Source organism: Asterias rubens, chromosome 4 (assembly GCF_902459465.1).
Source record: "Asterias rubens chromosome 4, eAstRub1.3, whole genome shotgun sequence".
Taxonomy (NCBI): Eukaryota; Metazoa; Echinodermata; class Asteroidea; order Forcipulatida; family Asteriidae; genus Asterias; species Asterias rubens.
In genome coordinates, this window is record NC_047065.1 from 6,974,409 (window position 1) to 6,992,101 (window position 17,693).

The 17,693-nt window shown below is 40.2% G+C and overlaps 1 protein-coding gene across 1 annotated transcript in view; it reads right to left on the bottom strand.

The window, feature by feature from the left end:
* Nucleotides 1–17,693, bottom strand: part of LOC117289754 (glycine receptor subunit alpha-3-like) — a 35,332-nt gene that overhangs the window by 6,202 nt on the left and 11,437 nt on the right. Inside the window, exons 3-6 of the mRNA XM_033771019.1 lie at nucleotides 10,574–10,656; nucleotides 7,692–7,841; nucleotides 4,451–4,686; nucleotides 301–450 (exon numbers count right to left, since the gene is read on the bottom strand). Of these exons, the coding sequence (XP_033626910.1) occupies nucleotides 301–450; nucleotides 4,451–4,686; nucleotides 7,692–7,841; nucleotides 10,574–10,656 (619 nt within the window). The remainder of the gene's footprint in view (nucleotides 1–300; nucleotides 451–4,450; nucleotides 4,687–7,691; nucleotides 7,842–10,573; nucleotides 10,657–17,693) is intronic.

Sequence of the window (17,693 nt, forward strand, 5' to 3'; positions counted from 1 at the left end):
CTGTTCATGTTTGATATGTACTTTTTGATTATCACGTTTCATGTGCTCTTGTCAAAGAAACCCTTCAAGTTGTCTTTTGTAATTTTAAATGATTTGTGGCTGAACAAAGACAACTGTACTAGAGTGGGCTATGAACCAACGACCTCCTGATATCGTTATTTTACCAAAGATTACTCCGCGAGCGTTGAGTTTTTATATTTACCAAAAAAATGTACAATTTGTCAACTATATTGCTTTGTTTGCTTTGATAAAAACTAGATTGAATGTTTGCATGAACCAATGAGTATACAATGTATTTACCAGTGAGGGTGCTTTAAAGGAGTCCCTTGATGCAGCCCACCGTATATGTTTCTCGGCCTTGTCCCTTGTCCATAAATAGTGTACGATGGCATACTCGAAGAGACTCCCGATCACGAAGGACAGACAGGCATCAAACCATAGATCGATAGCCTGTTGACAGAAGGAGAGAAAGGTGGAAGGGTTTAGAGTAGTGAAGGCAAATTTAGACCGGGCCCTGTCTTTATCCGCACGGATGAAGACAGGTCCCTGCTGTCAGATCCAGTGATTCCATAGGGTACAATGCTACGTGCAGTGTAACGAGCGTTCAATAGATGCCCAACAGCTGCCACGTCCGCAATATAATTTGACTATGTATCTCTATGTGAAATGAATGAGGTCAAAGGTGAAAGTACACGCCGGTTTAGAAGTAGGTCTCGGGCGTTATTCATGAGGCTCGAAGTAGACGTCCGATGTTCAGGCTAAGACAAATTGGGTTAATACTTGGGTGACCTTTTTAGAACTCTAGGTGGCGGCAGACTCCCCAGGTAAATTATTTGTTCATGGAAAAGTGAACGACGTACCAATAGATCCTTATGCCAATTGGGCAAGCACTAACTGTTGAATGGGGTACATGCTGGTCTAGCTATGATGTCAAACTTGATCGCTAGCTAGACCAGCATGCACCTCATTCCACGGCGATAACTCCCGAGTATTTGCGATAAGGTCTCACTTGGTAAAGTCTTCTACCATCTATGGTGTTCAAAAGTCTCCCATTGTATTTATTTTGGGGGGGGGGGGCATCGCAGGTTTTCAATTTTGAAAAGCAATACAGATAGAGGTAAAAGCAATCCCCAACATTTTTCAAAATGGCTGCCATTGCTGGTTGTTCTACCTAGAGTGTCAAAGGACACTGCGTCAAATGACACTGCAAAAGCCCTACAGCCAGATATCATTATAATGACACACTCTGCATGAGTGCTAGCTAAATCCAACACTTGTAATCATCAAAGGCAGAATCCCATCACCTACCTGGTGGACTGTGTCATGTTCCTATATAATAAGAAGATTGTCTTTCTTTCACTGTTAGATTAACCTAGTTCGTTCTCTTAAAAAACTACGATATATTATTGCTTTTTGGTAAACACACCAAATGACGTAGTTTCTAAACCTGTGTATTGGGAATATCTCAAAATTGCTAACACCGTTTGAAATGAAATTTCCACAAGCTCATTGGTGTATTAAGGATTAAAACAATCCATATGTACTGTGCATTTAAGGAACTCAACCGTCCAGCGGTAAGTGATGCATTCCAACATCAACTCGCACATACTTTTACTGTAATTTGACATTGAAAGAAAACAAACCTAGAAATACTACGGATGTGGCAATGATAAGCGCAAATAGTTGCACCCCCCCCCCCACACACCCCCCCCCCCCCCCCCGTCAACTGTCAGTTTGACAAGTGTGTGGCGCGCCAAAACCGTGGCATTGTTTACCGAAGCAAACGTGCCGGCAATCCTTGTGTAAAGCAATCAGTGGAACCCATACTCAGCCGACCCTAGAGCGACAATTCTCCTCCAGCCTGGCAATGACTACGGCCATTAAAGCTCCCCAAAACCCAACAGTCGTCGATCCTAAGTGTACTGATGAAGGAAATACCACATAAGGAACAATGTAAATATTTGCGTTTGAGCCACACGGAGTGTCCGTTACACACGGGACTCTAACGCGATATCAAAAGATGACACATTACAAGTATTTTGTTGCGCAGAACGAAGCAGATGCTGAAACACTTTCACCCGTCATGATTCTGTTATTTACACTTATCAGTTTCTCGTCAGAAAGATAAGTCACTAGGAATTGCTGCAGTGTAAGTAATACTCCATAGTATGTTTAAAGAAACATCGTGCTTGATAAAGACATGAGTTTAGTAAACGCCTACTGTGTGTAGATGACTAAACATCATGTTTTGGCTTCTTGTCACACTTGTAGTTAATAAACTAGCGATTTGTTTCGCAGAAACAATATGCCTGCCCGACTCCTAGTGTTTGATTTATTTTGACACCGTATTTCCGTTTCATTGAAAGAGCTGTCACCATTCGCCCTCTCAGCTGATTAACCGACTTCGTGTAAAAAAAACAACAATCTGCCCTTAAAAAAAATAAAGATACTAATAATGTATTCACATAATGCACTCCCTGAATAACTAGTTCCATTTTTGGCATTTATTTGAATAGTGGAGCCATCATACACCGGTATGGTACCGCGTGTCCCATAACAGAAAACAATACAACAGCCAATTTATGCACACTTTGTATAGACCTACCGCAATTAATGCATCCTGGAAAACCGAGTACTGGCAGGTTTAAACACGAAGTCAACCCAACCATGATTGTTGCTGCTTCGCCTTGGATTTTTCCCGGAACTCTTTGCGCGCCGATCATGCACATTGTCAACCTCGTTCACATGGGTGATCGATCTCACCGCGCCATTTTTTTCCCAGCATGCCTTGCTCGATCATAGTTAGTGACGAGAGGCGGCGCGCTGCCCATGGTAGCGAGGCTGGCACATTTTTGACATGCATTGGCTTTTGTAGATTCATAAGCATGTCGTCACTGTCTTGTTTGTTTTCCAAATAAGAAGATAAATAGTCACAGTTATGGTGATAGGTTTCATTTGCTAATGGTTAGCAACACTGTATAGATAATGTGCACCTAGACGGGGTAGAAAACTGACAACAATAATGGATTCGCTCCTTTTATAGACAATGATCACGCTGCCACCATCTTGGTTATGTTTCCTGTATCCAATAACGGACTCTAATACTCTTTGTACAAGTAGGAACCAGACTATCTTCTTCCAGCCTCAGTTTGATTCATACATTGATTTGAATGGGAGAAAATCAAGATGGCCGCACCATTTAAAAGTCTATAGCCCATTCTCTAGAAAGTACCGGTAGCTTTAATTTTGCATGAACTCCTTCTTGTTTCAATGCGGGGAAAAACACCCACAAATATCAATAAGGTGAACAATCAGTCATGTATTTAATCACACTTTCAGAGCAGTAAATTTAATTCACCGGCAACAACCGTCAATTAGTGCACTGTTGAAGCCGTTGACCAAATGCATAGTGACTGTGATGGATGGGAGGCATATGCAATTTATTTTCAAATTCTACGGGAAACAGCAGCAACTCTAATGCAAAAACTGCACCAATAAACCCTGGATTAAAGGACTGCGGAAACCTACCTACCACTGATGACAGACTTAATCAAGTTTTTAATTCATGAATGTCATTTTGTTTGTTTGAGGGTTTCTTGTATGAGGGTTTCTGTCAATGATGACCCTTGTTGTCCGAATTATCTGCTGCAGAAGTACAAACCAGACCCGCAGATCAGGGCCCAACTTCAAAGCGCTGCTAAGCACACAAATTTGCTTAGCATGAAATTTCTTCCTCGATAAAAACAGGATTACCAACCAAATCTCCACATGGTTTTCAGGATGAGCAAACAACAGCTGAATACCAGTAACAAGCAATATGTAACAAATGGAAAATTGGTTCGTAATCCTGTTTTATCAAGGAAGAAATTTCATACGAAGCAAATTTTTGTGCTTAGCAGCTCTATGAAATTGGGCCCTGGTATTTTCACCTCTGACAGATTTTGAAAGATTTGCAATAATTGACCATTACCCATTTGTGACGTTTTCGTATTGAAACAAGGAGGGTTCAATGCACAATAATCAGCTATAGGAACTTTCTTGTGATTGGGCTATAGAAGGAGCCTCATCACAATGCACACACCAATGCAATGTTGTCAAAATTATAATGTGATCAGAATTCGAATGCATGGTTATAACAGCACCGATTTAAATACCTCCCGCTTAAATTAATCATTATGTAAATGACATCAATTCAGGGAGTAGGGGGACGGACGCGTAATATCGAGCCCAGAGTACACAGCCTAATGTCCCATCCGAAGGGCAAATCAATTATGGTAAAAAGCATTTTGCTCAAGGACACACGTGTAATGACCGGGACTCGAACCCGATCAGTAACACAAGGGCCAGGCAATATCAGCCATTTCAGATAAAGTTTATATATGTCAGATTTTATTTGTAACGTCAGAAAGAAGTATGAAATAATAGCTATGTTTTGTTTATTTGTGTTTACCTTTGTATACGACACTTTAGGTAGACCGGCGAACGCACCGTATCCAACGGTGGTCGTCGTCATGGTGAGGACAGTTGTCACGCCCAACGACACCCGAGCTGCAGCCTGTCCTATATCAATCCAGAAGGACACCCACGAAATGAGTACCAGCAATGACGTAGGGATGTAGGTCTGGATGACGTAAAAGGTGAGCTCACGAACCAGCGTGAAGCTGAATTCTATGCAGGAAAAGTTAGCTGCGAAAGTTAAAAGAATACAAACAATCTGTTACAAAGTGGACTTCATTTTACCTTTGCAAAAGAAAAAGATATCTTTAATAAAAGTGTGACTTGGGTAATCAGAACTGGTGAACGGAGTCCTCGAAAGGAACAACTATTAATGTACGCTGAGTTTGTGAGTGAGTGGAAGACGTGCGACGTGACCGATCTAACATAATCCTCATGATCACATAACGACATGCAATTCTACTCTATAACATTTGAGGCATTGCATGGTGAGGTATCAATAAACATTTGGTTTGCGGTAACACCATGAATGTATCTATACTTGCTAGGTAGAGTTTGTTCTGTAGAGAACTGTCTTGCTTTATTCTACTACCGCGGAGTAGATTGTTCGGGTGTTCGGCAGACTTCTCAGTTCTGAAAAGAACTGTCTTGCTTGTTAACTATTACCTGGGCGGATGGTAGAGAAATAGGCTCGGACTACTACTTTAGCATATTTTAGGATTGTACTCAACTGTACTACCGGGGACGATGACTAGAGCAAGCTAGTCGAAAAGTTGAGACCAACCCAAGAACTGACTCCGCAGAACTGAGAAGTCTCACGAACAACCAAACAATCTACTCCGCGGTAGTATAATTAAGCAAGACAGTTCTCTAAAGAACAAACTCTACGTAGAAAGTAGATACACACATGGTGTTACCGCAAACCAAATAATATAATTCTACTCTAGTTATTTATGAGAAGACAGGGTTGTCTAAGAACAAACTCTACCAGGCAAGATACACACATGGTGTTACCGCAAACCAAATAATATAATTCTACTCTAGTTATTTATGAGAAGACAGGGTTGTCTAAGAACAAACTCTACCAGGCAAGATACACACATGGTGTTACCGCAAACCAAATGTATATTTATGATAACTCAGCCATTTTTTTAAACTGTGGCATGGGCTTATGGGTTGGAACAGGCCCCGTTTAGAAAACGTGTGCTTCCCTAATACCGGGCTTCACACATGTGGACGGACGCAATTTTTTGTTTTCGTACCACCCGCTGGCCATCGCAGACACGCAGGAGGTATGGTCCCTTTCAAGTCTCTTGTCTAAGCCCTCGCGGGTGTTTTGACACAAGATACTTCGAATCGAAAGTTGCCGCAACTCTCTCAAATAAATACAACGCTGCTACATCAACTCAGTGTTCGCCAGTTGCTCTTTTTGCACAAACTACAAGTCCCATTTTTGTTTAATCCTCAATAGGGCCTAGGAATATTTCAAGGACAATCTCAAAGCAGAACAACCAGCTAAAATTTTTTCGGATAAATCATTCAGTATGAACTTGAAAAAAAAAGACGCTCGAAGACTGTCGCCTTCAGATTTTATTCGGATACAAAGAAACGCAATGATTAAAAAATTGAAATGATTTTTCTTTTGTTGAGTGAAGACCTTGGTGGAGGATTACAAATTAATGCAGAATGATATCAATGAACCTGCCTGGCTTATAGTCGCCCGTGGGAGCATTAAAAACTCCCGTTGTGTTACTTTTAAGTATACTCGCAATATGTCGTGAACATTTAATGGTAATAGCCTATATATCGGACGGACACAATGTGTGCCGCTTTGTCTGCCCCGCGTTTTTGTGTGTGCGAATCGGTTTTATTTCCTCAAATTGTAAAGAAATGCCCGACATGACGTTGTTGTTGAGAGTGTTTTGAATATTTTACATGTACAATGATTTTGGTGCAGCAGAAAATGTACAGACTTATTTAGCGGTTAGCATGACCCAGATGCATCAAAATTAATGCAGATATTGCCCTGCCATTTATTTGAAATTACACCCGCCACCTATTTGAATCTTATTAGCCTAGTAAAAACAAATTTTAAAATAACTGCCTTTCTTAAATAATTAACGTTTTGCGGTGTGCAATAAAGACAAAATTTAGCGGAAATGGATCTAAACAGAAACTGGAAACACGAGCTCAATGCTTCTGGGTGGAGCAGTCTCACTGCCAGTGCAAGGTCTCTTGAGATAATAGTCCACCAAATTTGTGCTAGTGGTAAAATGGGCAGCAATTAGTAAACTTCAAAGGGACTATTATTTACAGAGATCACCCAAGGTATGGAGGTTGAAAACAACGCGATCAGTCTACGGTCCTCGTTGTCTTCTCTTAATATCTTTAATGGCATTAACGTCTGATTCAAATGACTCGGTCATAAAGGGGGCCCTCAAGCGTTCGATACTTAAAACGTTTATCTGTTGGACTCCCTATGGGCACAGCGACTGTATGGTTTACATTTCCAGGGAAGCCAGAAATGGGAAGAGTCATTTGAGTAAACATTGAAGTCTGGCCATTTGTTTGTGTTTTTTTTTTTTTTTTCAGACGAGTCAAAGGCACCCGTGGCATCCTCTCCATACGATACTTCAGCGTCCCCCATAAAAGGCAATGTGGTGTGATGATATAAGAGCAGTTTGACGAAAACAGTCTGCTACAGATGTCCGTCTAGTCAGTTATTAGAATACAGCATTGGTCTTTAGAGACGGGGGGTAGAGGGAAATAGACCGTATGCATTGACGTCATCCAGCCGCCATCTTTGAGGTCAAACGGTGACGAAACAATCGAAACGCACATAGATTGGCCAATGAACAACCTCCTTTTGACCTCAAGGTGAGGGCGCCGTACTGAAATGACGTCATGTGCATAAGATCTATACAAATGGCTATTTTTTATGATGATCTGGGGTTGAAGGGAAACTACACAGTTATTTTTTTGAACCGTTGGAATGTTTTATTTTTGTTGTTGTTTGTCCCCGTCCGTAATCTCCTTTCACATACATTATGCAGACGACCGACAATGCAGCTGTCGAACGTCACCTTGGACCAATCAACATTCATATCCAATGAAATCATTGGTTTTTAAAAGCAAGTACCTGTACTTATCCTTGCGGATAAAGATATAATATGGTGCCAGTCTAAGTTCAACCGCAATTATTCTTAGAAAAAAAGTTAACCAGCTCCAGGCCTAACCTTTAGTAGGTCCGGTTGATACTCGATTTCTGCAGGTTCCAAAAGGAATATACGGTTCCATTGAGTACTGCGGCAGGCTGATCTCCGGTCCCATAACAACTGCACGTTCAGCCGTCCATTGAATTAGAAGCTCATCTTCTGTACTCTGATCTGTAATAAAAATGATACAAAGAAGAAGACATCACTCGCTGGCGTTGAGTCTGACGTAAAACATGTTTACTAAATCCCCAACATAATTGATCGATTTGCTTTTTTATACTGATAGTTGGCTTAGCCGTTACTTACTTACTAATTACTCGTCTAAGTTTTGTTTACTTCGCATACATGTTCTGCTTCAGAGTTATATATACATTGTTTAACCATGGTTAAAACCTTTGTGTAGTTATCTACCGCGTAGCGGTTAGTATTTATTTATGAGTCTATTTAGTACTGTTATCCTGTTTTGTTCTGTAATCTTGTAACGGGCACATCCGCCACAAGCCTCGGCTTTTAGGATGTGTATGTGGAAATAACTGTTTTATTGATTGATTGACTGATTGATTGATTGATTGATTGATTGATAAGATGTTAAATGCAATCTTTGTTATTTGGAACCGTACGACTGAGGCAGTGGACACTATTGTAATTATTAGCAAATTGGTAACAAGCAAGAGAGCTGTTGATAGTATAAAACATTGTGAGAAACGGCTCCCTCTGAAGTAACCTAGTTTTCGAGAAAGAAGTTAATTTCCACGAATTTGATTTCGAGACCTCAGAGTTAGATTTTGAGGTCCTGAAATATAGCATCTGGGAGCAGTGTACACAACTTCGTGTGACAAGGGTGTTTTTCTTTCGTTACTATCTCGCAACTTCGACGACCAATTGAGCTCAAATTTTCACTGGTTTGTTATTTTATGCATAGTTCAGACACAACAAGTGAGAAGACTGGTCTTTGACAACGACCAATAGTATCCACTGTCATAAATACGTATACTTAAACTACATCATGGCTAATTTCAAAAGGTGGTCACGTTCAATACACAATTTGAGACAGACGCTTCTCGGGTAAAGTTTGTGGGGCATAAACACTGAAACCTGGTGAATAGCACTGGAGAGCTGTTGATTTTACAAAACATTGTTAGAAACGACCCCTTTTTAGTTTCAGAGAAAGATTTTAATGTTTCAATCACAAATTTGAATCCGAGGAAGGTTTCAGGATGGTGATACTAATATATGCAACAGGGTGTTTGTTTCTTTCATTATTTCCTTACATCTTCGATGACTAACTTTTCACTGGTTTGTTACTTCATGCATGTCGGGATGCACCAGGTGAGGAAACGTGACTTTGACAATTATCAAAAGTATATGCTGCCTTTAAATAGTTTGTCTATTTTGCTGTATTCCTGTACAACGCATTCGTGGTTCTTCTCAAAGTCACTGTGAATGAAGTGGGCCTTATTTACTGGTGCACCAGACTATTTTCGTTGTAAGACTCAGTAAATGCAAAGTGTGAAACAGAACACCTACATGTCAGTGGGGGGTTTGGTGCATTGGTGTGTGTTTCCCATACGGTAAACTTGTGCTGAAGGAATTGATTCAACAGAGGGCGCTGTCAGACTAAAATTCTACGCTATTCGCCGTATGTGGGGGTTTTCTCCTATGCCACACCGACAACTTCGCTCGTCCCCAACGCCTTGCTTATAGCCGCTGGGGCCGAGCAAAACCGACAACGTGATAATCAATGCACACAATGGGCACCGTCTTTGTTCTTGCTTCCAGCTTGCTATACGTCTGGTATAGTTCGAGGTGTTATAACATTGGTGGTATTATTGACATTTCATGTTGTCAGATATAGGTAATGATAATTCTAATGTAATGTGGTGTAAATTGTTGTTAAATCGAAACTGTCACTCGGTGTAAATGCGGTGTAATCCAACTATCAGTTGGTGGTAAGGGAGTGTAACCAAGTGTCATTTTTGGTGATACAATTTTGTAATCCTTATAACCAGATAAGAGTAAAGGGATTGTGCGTAGTCCAAGTATCAATTGATGTAAAGGTTCTAATACACCTTGGTGTAAATTTTGTGTAATCCAACTATCACTTGGTATAAATTGTGTGTAAATGCGGTGTAATTCTAATAATATCACTTGGTGTAAGGGTCATGGATATAATAGGCCAAGTAGATAATAGGCTTATTACTTTGTGAAAGTATGATGTAATATTAACATCATGCGTAAAATATCTATGAGAAAAAAAATATGCAAAATAAAATGTTATGCTTCATGAATATTTTACGCAGATAAAATACAAAACAATATTGATCTTTTACGTTTAATTTTACACGATGTATTTATATAATTTCAATCTCTGACGAAGACTGGAGGTTTGGGTTATACTGTTCTCTATTCAATTCAATGTTTTCCCTTTGATGAAGAAAACCTAAATTCAATACAGGTATGAATTGAACATTCGTTCCTTCATTATCTAAGCTTCCTCTGTGTATGATTTCAACCTAGTTTCCATATATGATCGATTTTTTAAAATTTTATCAAGCACTTATTCAATATATTCTTTTTAATGAATTTGACCCAATTTATAGGTTCAACATTGTGCTAGGAAAGGCTGCACAACAGCGGAATGGTCTTTTCTCGGGAATGAATGCCAGAAATAGCGAACCAAACCCCACATTCTGACTTAAATAGGCCCTTTTCGAAACAACGGCTTTGGCTTTGGATTCGGCTCAGGCTAGCTTGGCCCTGCCGGTTGATTTGACAATATTGCGCGTGCTTTGCGTGTATGCGCTCAGGGCTTCAGGCGAAAGAACGGAGCCTCAAGCCGAATTCTCAGCCGAAGCCGTGGTTTCGAAAAGGAGCGATGGCTACACAGGTGGAGACGAACTTACAGCTTTCAATGGCAGTCTTGCATCTCTGCTTATCCATCGGGAAAGCCTTGAAGTCCATGTGGCAGTACAGCACCAGACTCAATCTGTGTGTAAATCAGACAAAAACAAACCGCGGTTATACAAAAAAAATATTCAATCACAAGATTTTAATTTCATTAAACATTGTTACCCACTCTCGTCATGCTATTAGAAATATGACATCAACAAAGAATCACAATAAAGTGGATGAGTAGTATTGACACAGATGTCTAGTACCCTGTCTGCTCTGCACTAAATCACAGTCATCCACTCATCCGTGCAATTGACCTATGTTATACCCGACTAATAATTAATGAACATTTAATGAAATCATAATTGCATGGGCAAATTGAAATTAATTCGCGCCCGATGTCCCTCGATCCAATTTTTTATTTGCGCGGACTCTCAATTTGTTATAGCGTGTCCCAGCTGGCTCTTAGTACAGATAACAAGACCCGAAGTGCATTATGTGGTAATGGACTCCGGCATTGAGGTGGGTTGTTTCTTCCTTTTACCATGCGGTACAGAGGTGCAAAACATCGGCGAGGTTACCGAGGAAGAAGCACGCTTGTCTCCGGTGATTATTTTAAGACACAGTGATATCATATCTCAACGGGGGCTGTCTACGACATCCCTGCCCTTATCCACATGCTCCCCGGGGAATTACATACAGAGCCAATAGCAAGTTATTAATATTTAAGAACAGTGTTTATCTTAAAGGGGAAATGTACTGGTTATTACTACACAAATGAATGGTCATATAAAACAGTGTTATTTTACTTGATAAATGAGCACTGGAGAGCTGTTGATACTATAACATTGTCAGAAACGACAACTTTGTAACAATAATATAGTTTTATTTTCACACAAAACGTTTAAAGGCATTGGACACTATTGGTAATTTCTATAGAAACATACTTGGTAACGAGTAATGGGGAGAGGCTAATAGTACAAACATTGTGAGAAACGGCTCCCTCTCAAGTAACGTAGTTTTCGAGAGAGAAGTAATTTTCCACGAATTTGATTTTGAGACCTCAGATTGAAACAAGCATCAGAAAGCACACAACTTCGTGTGACAAAGGCGTTTTTTTCTCCTTATTAGCTCGCAACTTCGATGACCAATTGAGCTGAAATTTTCACAGGTTTGTTATGTTATTCTTATGATGGAATACACTAAGTACAGTGACTTTAATCTGAGTCTGGCATAAAGTCTTTCTCAGCATCTTTCTAGCATCCGAAGACCCCTTGAGTCATTACATTTTCACAGGTTTCTTATTTTGTGCATTTGCTGGGATACACCAAGTGAAAATACTGGTCTCCAACAAATACCAAAAGTGTTCACTGCCTTTTACTTTATATTATGGTGTCATCGGGAATACAGAATATACACTGCACAAACTGGGGTGTTAGAATTAACACCATTGGTGTTGTCACGTAGATACAGAGGCGATAATCAAAATTCAAAGTTTAAATTTCGGTTTTCATACAAACAAGTGTGCACAGTTGTTACTAAACTTTGGCAATTTACCTATTGATTGAACACTTGATGGTCCAATCGGGGTTTATTACATTTCCGAAAGCAATTTTGCAACATCACGTTTAAGAAATAAGCCCATACATTAATGGATTGAACAATATTGCACGCTCGATCACTTGTGGAAATACGATAAAGGTTTTGCGGAAACACCATGTATTGACTATCTCTAAATGAGTTGGGATGGTTCTGAAAAGAACCGTTGCAATGCGTTGGTTTCAACTCGAGACGTTTCGAACATGCTCTGCATGATCGTATTCTGGAGAAAGATTCCAATCTATTTATTCCTCTCACATAGCACCGCCCTCAACCTTTCAGCAACACTCTTTTCTTTGCTTTTTCTGTGTATGGAATGTAGAAGGGCGTATTGACCCTTTGCATTGGTCGCCATGTTTGATGAAACGTGCATGCGTGAAAGGCTATCGTAAGCTGAGAGCTGTGCGCAGTTGCGTACACGCGTGCACTTTTCCATTGTTTTACATCAAAGATGGTGGTCGATGACGCCACGTTTAATCCATCCAAGTCTTCACGATTAACCTTCTCCAAATAATTATATCAAACTTCTAATGAGTTATTTGCCCTTCATATCAGTTGTGTTTGAATATCGTATTCTCTTAAAGGTATGGTCATACATTGGCAATGATCCTTAAAAAAGGAAATTAGGTAATTTTTTACTCTAAAATCTCCTTGTTACAATGTTGGTAGTAAGCATGACGCGAAATGATTTAGTCTGAAGTGCCAAGTTTATGACAAACTAAAGAAAGGTATCTTGACATATTGAAGCCTCCAAAGATCACCTGCGGGAAATTTAAGGAACTTTTCGTTTTGTCCGTTTGACAGCTGCCCACAAAACGGCAAGGGATGTGGTTGATACCCGCTGTCACCTCGCTACACTTTGGATGGGTTCGACATCCTTAGTGAACTTACCGTGAAAGGTTTTTCGATGTTTTCTCAACAAGTAGGCAATGTTAACGGTAACTGTCACAAGTTACTTGTACTTTATCTTTCTTGGGGCCTATAAATCAGCATGAAGGTAAAACCAAACGATGCCTGAACATTTCAATCAAAACATGTCCATGCATCAGAGAGTACGCTGTCCCGAGTTTGGAAATCAGTGCTGTCTAGACCGCCTATTACTGAACAATGTATTTACTCATCAGACAAACATTATTGGGGGAGTATTGGCGTAATTCTCAGAGGCTGATTGTTTCGCGCCAAAATTGATTGCCTCTGGCCCATGCGGCCTCACTTCAAACATGGCGAGTCAGTCACATACAAATCCTTAAAATCAGTTTACATTATAACATGGAGATCTTGTGGGATGAGGGAACTTTACAAGTCGGAATTGAGAATTTTTATCTTAAATAAGCAGGAGCCCTAACGGAGTAAATAGCGACTTTCATGGTTTTATCACGACTCAACTGCTGCCATGTATTAGGATTTGGTAAGAAAGTTTACTTTTCCAAAAGATTTTTTTTAACACAATATCAACTGAAATTCAAAGTAAATTGTTCTACAACCTCAGTGCGGGGATCTACGTGTGGCATGACAAATAAATGTAACCCAACGCTGTACCTTTTTGTAGCTCTAAATTTAGCAAATAAACAAAGACCGTTATTTAAATATAGCCCTTACATTGTACATACATTTAGCATGTAAAAGTAGCCTCAACCCTTTTCATAAATGTAGCCCGGGATTCAAATGTAGCCCCCGTCCTTGTACCAAATTTTGCCCGGGATTTAAATGTAGCCCCGACCCGGTAGCCCGAGGTATAATTGCAAAGCCTCTCCGTATCTAAAATGTAGCTAGGGGCTAATTGTAACCTATTACTGCACCAATGTTTTCTATCGGTTCTAAATGTCACCCAACCATCTCAATGCAACCCAAAATCTGAATAGGCTATATAGCCTCAAACTTGTACCTAAGCGTCCCTTAGCTCGGATCTTTTGTAGCCCCATACTATATTTTGTAAGTGATGCGAAATGGAACCCCAACCATGTAAACCAAACCTAACTGTAGCCCCGAAACTTTAACCAAAAACGACGTAACGCTCCAAGTTCGGGCTACATTTAGGCATCACACAGGCGCTGACTTTGTATTGCAATCTGTAGTCCATATAATCGTTGATTATTTTTGTAACAACCTGAAGCCTTTATATGGTTACAATACGAAAGTCCATCCTCTAAGAAGCTTGTCTTACGAAGCTTGTCTTATTACGGTGGTTATATAAGTGAGTCATTAATCTTTGTTGTTTTGAATTATCCATCCATGCATGATGATTAATATCAGCCATTATCCAGCCTTAATAATTGGCAGTCAAGTACATGGATAGGGTTGAATAAAGTTCAAATTCCGGTTATACCAAATAGTTTCAAAAACCTTCACTTCGCGACTGTATGAGGAAGTCTGACGGAACAAAAGGTTATCAGCCAAGGTGGGGGGGGGGGGCAACTTCGAAGCGCTCCCGAGTCACCTGTGCTTTGGTTATGTGTCCCCAGGCCCCCCCCCCCACCCCCCTCCGCCCCCGTCCCAGCTACGAAATCAAATTTACCTTTAAAGCCTTCTGCCCTTCCCCAATTTCCACACGTTAACAGATTATTTCTCACCAACGATTGGGAAGTGTTTACTTAACCCTATATGGAAATCCTTGGCCCGTGTCGTGTGTGAGTGAGAAACTCCGACCAGTGTCCCTGGCCTGTTTGCCCAGGCAGAATCAAAACCCAGCCTCTTTTTTTGTAATAATCTAAAGATACTGGACACTATTGGTAATTGTCAAAGACCAGTCTTCTCCCTTGGTGTATCTCAACATATACATACAATAACAGACCTGTGAAAATTTGAGCTCAGTTTGTCGTCGAAGTTACGAGATAATAATGAGAAACCAAAAACACCCTTGTCACACTAAGTTGTGTGCTTTTTAGATGCTTGATTTCGAGACGTAAAATTCTAATTCTGAGGTCTCGAAATCAAATTCGCGGAAAATTACTTCTTTCTCTAAAACTACGTCACTTCAGAGGGACCCGTTTCTCACAATGTTTTATACTATCAGTTTTATACTCGTTACCAAGTATGGTTTTGTGCTTAAAATTATTTTGTGCACTTACCAATAGCGTACACTGCTTTTAACACATGTTCATCACGGGTTTATTGGGTGTTTAACTGTTTTTCCTTACCCATTCCTTTGGACAAATAATGCCATCGGAAAAGTATGTCAAAGAAAAACTTAATACTAATATAGAATGATGATAGTGTAATGTCAAAAACTCAAAGTGGGACAACCACTGTTGTTGTACACTGTGTCTTTCGTAGGACCTTCTTTTCCCTCATTATTTAACATTCTGCCGTCACTTTACCCGGCAATTATACTAACATCCTGCAAATGTTAAACATTTGTGAATGAAATGACGCCACAGTAACAGAAGTATGGTATCAATGGGTGGTAGGGTGTGATCTGGGCCCAATTTCATAGATCTGCTATGCACAAAAACTTACTTAGCATGGAATTTCTTCCTTGATAAAAACAGGATTACCAACCAAATTTCCATGTGATTTTCAGGATGAGCAAACAACAGCTGGATACCAGTTACAAGCAATATGCAACAAATGGAAACTTGGTTGGTAATTCTGTGTTTATCAAGGAAGAAATTTCATGCTAAGCAATTTTTTCTTTGCTTAGCAGCCCTTTCTATATTGATCTCGACTCTGACCCCTTTCCCTCACTACTTAGAAATTCACTGATGCATATCACCCTCGTCACATAGAGCAAGGCTCGGCTCTATCACAAGACACTGGATTCCTCGGCTGGGTTGCAGCCACCATTTAATATAGGATGTTTATACATCGAGAGATGATCCAAGTCAAGGTAATTCTCTATTGACATAAATCTGGACGCAAAAAGCATTAGGCGATAATATCTTTCCCACAAATACGGTATGCTAACTTCCATCGCGATTCCAGATTTAACAAACTGCCAGTTCGATATGGAAAGTGGTTGGGCGAGATTCCATCAATGTTGGGACCTTTGATGCCAATCTCAAAAAAAAATAAAACAAATAACAAGACTCAGATGGAATCACACAAGCAGTGCCTGAGATCTACCTTTGAGTCAACCCACGGTCAAGAAGTCTATATCTTTGAATCTATTCACTGTCCAGAGCCCACTTTCATATAACTGCTAAGCACGAAAATTTGCTTAGCATGTAATTTCTCCCTTTACAAAACAGGGTTACTAACCAAATTTGCATTTGTTGCATTTTGCTTGTAACTGATATTCAGCTGTTGTTTGCTTGTCCTGGAAATCACGTGGAGTTTTTTGTTGGTAGTCCTGTTTTTAAGAAATCAAAAATGTCATGCTAGCAAAATTGTTATGCTTAGCAGCTGTATGAAATTGGGCTCAGAAGTCCAAACTTTTTGCTTTCTTTAGTTTACGTTGTAGGCTGCTCTTTTCGGGACACATAAAACATACAACTTCAATTAAGAGATTTTATTTCATGCCACACCATACTTCGTTTCGTTTTAAAGCTACAATTTTAAGTACATTGAATACGTTGAAAGGGATAGGGGTTTATAAAATATAATTTCGGCTTACCCTATACAGCGTTGTGCACTCATTTAACAGAATCGTTGTTCAAAAGAAAGTCTTGATTTGTTTTGTATTAATATTCGTCTATATTGTATCAAAGGATTAAAACAGTCGACTGGTTCTAAAATCTCAAAGTATGCTTCGCATATAGAAAGGTTTCGTACCATGGACGAGACAGTTTGAAATTACCTTTCTCGTATTGTCGTTCAAATGCACGGCCACGTAGAAACGTGCCCCTAGTCATATCGGGTTATATTCAAGGCTCGTGTCTTTTTGTTGTCTTGACATGTACCTCCCTAATCGGTTGTGAAGAACACATGCACCCTTGTTAAAACATCATTCAGCATGCATCATGAATAAAATGTCCTACTGTAGCAAGATTCCAAGAACCTTTTCAAGGAATGACTATGTTCCCTGAGGCATAGGGTCGCCCTTTGGGATGTCTCTTCAAAGTAAACACGAAAACGTGTCGCTCTTTCTCTGCTGGGATCAGCATTGTGCAGAGGACGTTAAAGCGAAGATGTTTGAACTCTACATGGTGTGAATAATAAGAAATAACTCAAATAGTACACTTGCGGGTACAACCGTGTATAAATCACCTTTGAGTGAGCGTTGGCTCTGAAAAGAGCCGGTTTGGTCTCGACAGTTCAAAGAGTACTTCTTTTCTTGTGTTTTTTTTATGCAAGTCGCCTGGCACACAAGGCCTGCAGGCCACTTCAAGGTGTGGGCTACAATTGTATTTTCCAGAGGCCGTTGCCACCTACTCCTAGGGCTGAAACAGGGTTACCCCTTTTCACAGTCCATACGAATGTAGGCTTGGGTATCATCAATTCGAAGCCTGGCCGATAGAGCAGAAAGCACTACCTCCCCAATTTTATGTAGCAAGTGTCACGACCGGGATCCGAACCCACACCCTGCTGATCAAACACCAGTGCTTGAATCCGGTGCTCTTAACCGCTCGGTCATGACACTGCCATAATACTCTG